Source organism: Triticum urartu, chromosome 7A (assembly GCF_056163025.1).
Source record: "Triticum urartu cultivar PI428250 chromosome 7A, HENAU_Tu73, whole genome shotgun sequence".
In the NCBI taxonomy this organism is placed as follows: Eukaryota; Viridiplantae; Streptophyta; class Magnoliopsida; order Poales; family Poaceae; genus Triticum; species Triticum urartu.
This window is the reverse complement of record NC_141879.1, coordinates 709917043-709925657: the sequence shown is the minus strand read 5'-3', so window position 1 is coordinate 709925657 and position 8615 is coordinate 709917043. Positions and strand designations below refer to the sequence as shown.

The 8615-nt window shown below is 45.1% G+C and overlaps 1 protein-coding gene across 1 annotated transcript; it reads right to left on the bottom strand.

Moving 5' to 3' along the window:
- Positions 1-6026: 6026 nt before the first annotated feature.
- LOC125525853 (cell number regulator 2-like) lies at positions 6027-8341 on the bottom strand. The gene is made up of 2 exons (XM_048690859.2): positions 7842-8341; positions 6027-7737 (listed from the first exon to the last, which is right to left on the bottom strand). Exons 1-2 carry the CDS (start codon positions 8251-8253, stop codon positions 7652-7654), a joined length of 498 nt encoding a protein of 165 aa, XP_048546816.1. The 5' UTR covers positions 8254-8341; the 3' UTR covers positions 6027-7651.
- Between the last annotated feature and the right edge of the window lie 274 nt (positions 8342-8615).

Sequence of the window (8615 nt, the reverse complement as noted above, 5' to 3'; positions counted from 1 at the left end):
CTTGGGCATGTTTATGGACCTGCCTTGTTGGTGATGCAGAGAGAAGGCGGGTTGAGCTTCGTGCAGAAATAGAGACGTGCCAAAAAAATCTTGCCCAAAAAGTAATGATGAAGGCGCCAACATGGAGGAGCTCCTGCCTTACTGCCATGGTGACTGGGCAAAGGAATTCCACAGGCAGCTCTGGGCCCTATATATAGAGACGGGTCGGCCAACCCTAATCTCACCTCCCCCTCCTTCCTCCTCCTCAAGTCCACCACCACCGCCACACAATCCACCATGGGAGATACCAGACGAGGGCACGGGAGAGGCAAGAACAAAGGAGGGCGTCGGGAGAGCATGGGGGTTTGACAGCAGAAGTGGTCCCCCCCCTTCCTGGTCCACCACAAGGACAAGGCCCTGGAAGGTCTGCAGATGCCAACCCTGCCACGTCTGGGAGTCAGGTCAGTAATAGGTCTCAAAACAAGAACTCTCAAAAGAAGAAATAGGACCAGGCTGCTAAGGTTCCTCTAGTCTCAAACTCTGGCCTAATGTCTTACCTAGATGTAGTATGCTACAATTGTGGTGATCCTGGTCATCATGTGGACAAATGTGGGAAGCCAAAAAATTGTTTCATCTGTAAAATGGTCACTCACAAGGTTGACAACTGCCCTGTTAGGAAGAAACCCCATACCTCTGCTAGATATGTTGGCAGTGCTACCCCTGGTCTTGGGTTTTACCATGTAGATAAACCAGATGTCAATGCTCAACACCTAGGGGCTCTAAAGAATGTTGGTATTGTGTTTGTGGAATCTGGTGAAGTCACTAAACAAGAACTAGCTAGTGAATTTGCAGACATCTACAAGACAAACTGGCCATGGCCGATCAATGCTTAGATGAGTGGTCTTTCCTAGTAAAACTCCCCCCTAAGATTGATGTGGTTCAAGTAGCTGGTTACCCTTGTTTTGGTCTCAAAAAAAGATAATGTCATTGTCAATGTGGAAGTCTGGAAAGGCAATGTTGAGGCTGAAGATGAGCTCCAGGAGGTTTGGATCAAAATCAAGAAGATGAATCCTATGGTATGAATGGTCTATGTTGGACCAGATTACCTCCACCCTAGGGGTCCTAACTGATGTGGATTGGCAACACAACTTCAGGTCCTTTTATGAGATTGTTAGGGTGAAAATTGTCTGTAAAGACCCATCTAAAATTCCAGAAGAGATGATGTTTCGGATTCATGGCAAGATCTACAGGTTGCTTATTGAGGTTGAACCCCTCATATATACCTCCCACGGATCCAGTCACCTCCACCAACCCTTCTTCTGGCATCCAACCTTCCATGGAGGCAGAACATAGAGACTACACTTCTAAAGATGTTGGATCCAACAGAGGCTCTAGGACTGGGTCTGATCATGGTTCTGGGACTGGCTCTGGAATTACCAATCCCAGATCTCAGTCCATTGGCCACAATCACATGATTGGAGAAATTACCCCAACATCACTTTTGAAGTCACGGCTGCCAGATTCTCAATAATCGCGCAGGACCGGTAACTTGGAGAAAATACTTAATTTAGTCCAAGGAGATGCTATGGGATTCAACTTAATCAGAGAGATGGAGCTTGTGGATTATGATGATACAATTTCTGAAATGTAACCTGAAGAAATGCAGGAGGATCGGGTGTCCTCTGACATTGGGATAGTTACCAATGCTACCACCCCAGAAGAGCAATATGACACTGAATTCCCCAAGCTCCATCAACCCAAAAGCCAGAGTAAATGGGGCCCTATTCAAGCTTCCAGAATGAGCTCTAGTCTGGCTGGTGAGAAAAGAACTATTATTGAGAAAGCTCAACAATTCAAAGTGGTTCAAAACATGGAAGTCCCTAAAGATAACAGTAAGAAAGCCCCCTCAAAGGGCTCTGTCGGTGGCATCACGTCCCATCAAAGGGCTCTGCCGGTGGCATCCTGATGGGAGTGGACCTAGAAGTTTTTGAGTCATTTACTGGTCCCACCTAGGCTCTTATGTTAGTTGTCTAGTCAAGATCAAATCAGATGGCCTAATCTTTAGATTGATTACTGTTTATGGCTCTTCCTATGATGAAGGCAAGGAGGCCTTTATTTCTAAGCTCCACACTATCTTTGTGGATATAGATACCCCTACTCTTATTGGTGGGGAATTTAATCTGGTCAGGAGCTCTAATGACAAAAGTAATGGTGTGATCAATCATAAGTAGAGTGATAACTTCAATGCTTGGATTGAGATCTGGAGCCTTTTAGAAATTAAATTGTCTAGTAGGAAATTCACTTGGGCTAACAACCAGGTGGACCTAATTATGTCTACTATTGATAGAATTTTCTCTGACACTAGCTTAGATAGAATGTTTCCTCTGTCCCCTTACAAAGCCTTACCTAGATGTGGTAGTGATCACACACCTATCCTCTGGACTCTGGTGTGAACCAAACACCTAGGAAAAGTAGTTTTAAATTTGAGAAGTGGTGGCTCCCGAGGAAGGATTTCTCTGACCTGGTCAAGAAGATCTGGGCAGAACCCATAGGGGTTGCATCTCTCTTAGAAAACTGGCAGAGAAAAATTAGAAGATTCAGGAAAGCCACAAAAAAGGGTGGAGCTCTAATGAAGAAGCTAATCTTAGGAGATACAAAAGAATTCTTCTGCAAGATTGTGATGCTCTAGACATTTAATCAGAGACTTCTGATCTTTCTGGACCTGAGCTAACCAAAATGAATTTCATTCATGGTGAACTCAAGAAGATTTGGCTCAAAGAGGAGACCAAAGCTAAACAAAGGTCTAGAGATAGGGACATTAAAGAGGGAGATAGAAATATTGCATATTTCCTTGAAGTAGCTAATCAAAGGAGAAGGAAAACTCGTATCCACTCCTTAGATGGCCCCCATGGTCATGTTACTGATATAAAAGACATGCTGGGAATTGCTAGTGATTTCTATAAAAAACCTCTTCAAAAAGAAGGAATGTTCTAGGTTTAAGCTGAGTCCTGATTTTTTTTCTCTGAGGCAGAAAGAGATTCTGTAGAGGAGAATTCCTTGCTAGAAGCCCCTTTCTCTGAGGAAGAGATCAAATTAGGTGTCTTTGCATCTGCCCCAGATGGGGCACCAGGCCTTGATGGGATCCCTTCCCTGTTTTATCAGCACTTTTGGGAGCTCATTAAAGTAGACTTTGTGCCCTTGTTCCAGCTCTTCCATAAAGGAGAATTGGACATATATAGACTTAATTTTGCCATGCTCTCTCTCATTCCTAAAAAGCTGAGGCTACTTCTATGAAGAAGTTTAGGCCTATCAGCCTCATTAATTGTAGTTTTAAAATTTTCTCCAAGGTCCTCACCAATAGACTTTCTGTAGTGCTGCAAAGATTGATTGCTAGTAATCAATCTGATTGATTGCTAGTAATCAATCTGCTTCTCTCATAGGGAGATTCATCTTAGAAAGTGTGGTCACTACCCATGAAGTGTTGCACTCAGTTCATTCTGGTAAAGAGGAGGGCCTTGTCCTCAAATTAGATTATGAGAAAGCTTTTGATAAGGTGGATCTGAGCTTCTTGGTCAAATTACTTAAGCTTAGAGGGTTTAGGGATAGATGGACTCAATGGATTTATTAGCTTACTCATGGGGGATCAGTGGTGTTAAGCTGAATAATGTAGAAAGTGACTTCTTCCTTACTTGTAAAGGTCTGAGGCAGAGAGACCCCATCTCTCCTCTCCTATTCAACTTAGTAGTACATGTTCTTACCAATATGTTAGCCAAAGCTGCTACCCAGGGGCTAATTGAGGGGCTCTGCCCTGGAGTCTGCCTTGGGGGTATTATCTGCCTTCAGTATGCAGATGACACCATTCTGTTCCTTGATAAGAATCCTACACATGCTATGAACCTCAATATTGTCTTGACCTGCTTTGAACAGGTCTCTGGCATGAGGATTAACAACTCTAAAAGTGAACTCATCCCCATTAACATTGAGAGGCCTGAGTTTGAAGAGTATCTCTCCATACTTGATTGTAGTGGAGGGACATTTCCCATTAAATGCCTAGGGATCCCTCTACACCATGACAAATTAAGAAGAGGGGATATCCAACCTCTGCTGGATAAAATTCTTAAAATAATTGCTGGATGGGGAGGAAAGCTCGTATCCTATAAAGGCAGATTGGGCAGATTGGTTCTGATTCAGGCCTGCCTTGCCAGCATTCCTGTCTATCTTCTCTCCTTCTTCAAATTCCCTAAGTGGGCTATTCATATGGTCAACTCCCAAATGGCTAATTGTTTGTGGAATGACTTTGTATGACATAGAAAACTACATTTAGCTAACTGAGGGATGGTCTCTATGAAAAAAGATTTTGGGGGCCTTGGCATTCCCAACCTTCATGAAATCAATATCTTTCTACTAGGCTCCTGGATTAAAAGATATTATGAAGGAGATAGGAAACCCTGGAAACAGATTATTGATCATAAATACATGGCTGGGAGGCCTAACCTCTTTGCCCCTTCCCCTACTCAAAACTGCTCCAGGTTCTGGAAAGGGATTAACTCCATTACTCAAACTTTGAAGTTTGGGTATAGGTGGAAAATTTGTGTAGGTGATAAAGTTAGATTTTTGGAGGACACCATGAAAAATTAAGAAGAGAGGATATCCAACCTCTGTTGGATAAAATTCTTAAAAGAATTGCTGGATGGAGAGGAAAACTCATATCCTATAAAGGCAGACTGGTTCTGATGCAGGCCTGCCTTGCCAGCATTCCTGTCTATCTTCTCTCCTCCTTTAAATTCCATAAGTGGGCTATTCATATGCTCAACTCCCAAATGGCTACTTGTTTGTGGAATGACTTTGAAGGACATAGGAAACTACATTTAGCTAACTGGGGGATGGTCTCTATGAAAAAAGATTTTGGGGGCCTTGGCATTCCCAACCTTCAAGAAATCAATATCTGTCTACTGGGCTCCTAGTTTAAAAGATATTATGAAGGAGATGGGAAACCCTGGAAACAGATTATTCATCATAAATACATGGCTGGGAGGCCTAACCTCTTTGCCCCTTCCCCTATTCAAAACTGCTCTAGGTTCTGTAAAGGGATTAACTCCATTACTCAAACTTTGAAGTTTGGGTATAGGTGGAAAATTGGTGTAGGTGATAAAGTTGGATTTTGGGAGGACACTTGGTTTGGTACTTCCCCTTTAGCGGTCCAATTTTGGCATGTCTACTCTATCTGTAATAAGCAATTAAATGTGTCAATGAGGTTTGGGATGGAAATCAATTGAAACTCATCTTCAGGGGGAATTTTGATGACAATGATGGAACAATGGTACCAATTAGTAGAAATAGCTGGAAGTATTGGGCTGTCCTCTGAACCTGATGCTCTGATATGGAAGATGGATAGCAAAGGCCAATATTCTTCTAGTTCACTTTACCATGTGATCAATTTTGGGGGGATCCAACCTATATTCATCCCTGCAGTGTGGAAACTTAGGGTTCCTCCCAAAATTCATGTCTTTCTCTGGCTGCTTGCTAACAACAAGCTTATGACTAGAGATAACCTGAGGAAGAGGCATATCATTAAACCCCTTGATTGTGTCTATTGTTCTGATCAAGAATCCAATAGGTGCTGAGATCGATCTTGAATACTCTAAGGAACTGGATCATTCTATCCGTGGATGTGTGCAGGGAAAGACTGATGGTCTTTGCGGCACACCTGGCGAAATTCCTTCAGAAACCTATGCTGATCAAGAGCGGTTGAACTCCCACAGCAAGCTGGTGTTTGAACCATGGAGGAATCTCAAGGTCTCTGAAGATGATGAAAGCTTCTCATCTCGCAAGAAAAGAGACCGCCGCGGCAAGACGGCTGTTATCAGTCCGGTGTCAACCCTTATCACTTGCTGGTCTCCACAGGCTGCCGCAGCACCACCCATGAAGACTCGGAGGGCTTTGCAGGGAGCTGCTTTTGTAATAGGGCTTTCTAGTGACCCGTTTGCTATTTTCCTGGTTTTCTTTCCGCTTCATGAACTGCTCCTCTCAGTGAGATGATGTATGGATTATGTTTCTGGAGGTTTCATTCGAGTAATGGAATCGGGGAGGGCCTCCGTGTCCTTCTAAAAAAATAAACGACGATGTCGAAACTAGAGTTTTGAGCAACGCGCCACCAGCACCTCATTTCTCATCCATGGCTGCGGGAGCCGCTGTACAGGGCCAGTTTTGCAGTTGCTCATTGCCTGAGCAACTGTCCGGCGGCGCCATCCCAGTCCGCCGCCGCAGCAACGGTCGTGCGACCAATCTGCAGGGCCATCATTTAGGCGGGCGCCGCTGAGGCGATTAAAAGAACGCCTCAAAATCTAAATCGATTTTAGGCTTTTCTTGAGAACGGCTCCGATTCATGTCTGTTTAGCGGCAGTTTGAGAAAATGCCGTGAAAGCTTAGTACAATGGGAGGCATTTTCCTGAAACTCCTTATATACAGGAATTTGAGGCATATCAAAAAAATGCTACTTCTATACAGTTTGGAGGCATTTTCCGGAACGCCCTTACCAAAATGCCTCTGATTAACAACCGTGGTGTAGTGACTAATGCTCACATTAGTCCCGATTCTTAATGCGGCCAGGACTATTGCTCCGATCCGAATCAAAGCCCTGTTTTCTACTAGTGAATATAGTTTTGATGCCCTTGTAAAGACAATGTCAATGGTGAAAACGGATCATCTATCAGGTGTGCTGTTAGAGAGGTAAAACATTTTAAATTTGTGGAATAAGAGCGAATATTTATTGACATCAGTTTCGCAAATGACGCTAAGCAGAAAAGCTAAATTTATGAAAGCGGCTCCAACCTAGCGTTGGGTAGCTACACGTTCGTTAATAATATACTACCTCCTTTTCAAAATAATTGAAGTTCTGGATTTGTTCAAAGCCAAACTTCTTTAAGTTTGACCAAGTCTATAGAAAAAATATATTAACATCTAAAAAACCAACTTAGTCTTTTTGAGATTCTTTGGGACATATAGTTCCGTACTATGTGTATTCCATATTGTAGATCTTAGCGTATTTTTTCTACAAAATTGGTCGAACTTAAGCAAGTTTGACTTTACGAAAACCTAAAACTTTAATTATTTTGGAACGCATGGGAGTATCAATGTGCAGTAAGAAAAAAGGACCATGAAAGAAACCTCACAGGAATACAGCCAACAAGACAACTTAGTCTTTAATTAGTTTTTCTAAGAAATGAGGCTCGGATGGGCCCAACTTTGAATTAAAAAAGCCATCAACCCCATCTAGAATACAACCAACACAAGCACATTAGACAACGAAAAAGCAACGAAAAGATACAAAGGTGTTGAGAAAACAGCTTACAACACAAACCCACCCTAGAAGCACCTACACTGATAGGAAAAGAAGCACCCCTTGAAGATGGAGTCGCCCTTCAAGCTCGAACACCTGTCGGAGAAGATAGAAACAGCGCGTCGAAGGCATTGCCAGCCGCCTTGGCAACGATCTCGCCGAACACCTGCACTAAGAACCGAGAAGATACCACACCCCCTCACCAGAGAGCTTGATCTCTTGTCCTAAGCTGAACTACCCCTCTCGCATCATGGTTCGAGATGGAAGGTATATAGATTTGGATCCAACAGCTAGGTGGCTAAGCTAGCTAGCTCTTGCAGCGATCGATCACGATCAGCGTGTCATCCCGTCTACGTGCATGGTGGGCGGCACGGTCGCCGCGCCGCCGCGCTGCTGCAGCTCCATGTTGGCGTGCCATCCTGCATGCATGCATCCACCGCAATTCAATCAACATAGATAACGAACCACACATGCATATCGATCGTCGCACTGCATACGATCACTCGCGAGCGTAGGCACGCACCGATGTCCATGACGAAGCCGCGGTTGTGGAGCTCGCGGTACTCCTGGCAGAGGGCGCAGCACTCGCAGAAGCAGTGGACGCAGAGGTCCGGGTAGGGGGCCTCCTGGAGGCCGTACTGGGCGCGCATCTTGGTGCGGTAGAAGCAGGTGTAGATGGGCAGGAACCACCAGGAGGTGACCATCCCGATGAGCACGTACAGCGCCGCGCTCGCCCCGCTGGAGAGGGAGCCGCGGTCCACGATCTCCGCCACCAGCCCGAAGGTGACGCACGGGCAGAAGCACGTCATCCAGCAGTTCCCGGGGTCCTCGGCGCAGTCGAACAGGCCCGTGGACCAGGGGTGGACCGGCGGCTGCGCGTGCACCAGCGCGCGCGTCGCCGCGGCCGGTGCTGGCAGCTGCTCGGCGGCGTCCATGCCGGCCACGCGAATTGATTTTGATTCCTCCGGCCACCGGCGGGTGGTGTCAGCGCGGGCGCGGGTGTGGTGGCCTCAACAGGAGCGCCAAGGCTGTTTATATCATCGTCGATTCGGAGGTAGGTGACCATGCATCCAAACAACTCCGATCCCATGCATGCATGCATGCAGGATTAGTCCCATGCATGGCTAATCCCTATCTTTAGCTACAACGGGCAAAAATAAGTGCCACGTGATTTTCCTGTCCTTTCTCCCCACAAAAATAGTAGCACTAGTTTCAGTCAGTGGTACAAAATTTTCTCTTGAATTGTGACTTCAAGAGAAAACTAAATTCCTAAATCCTAAAAAGTGGCCGAGTGCTA

Coding starts and splice junctions, on each gene's coding strand:
- LOC125525853 (XM_048690859.2), bottom strand. CDS start 8,253: ATGGACGCCGCCGAGCAGCTGCCAGCACCGGCCGCGGCGACGCGCGCG. Junction 7,738..7,841: donor CGGCTTCGTCATGGACATCG/GTGCGTGCCTAC, acceptor GCATGCATGCAG/GATGGCACGCCAACATGGAG.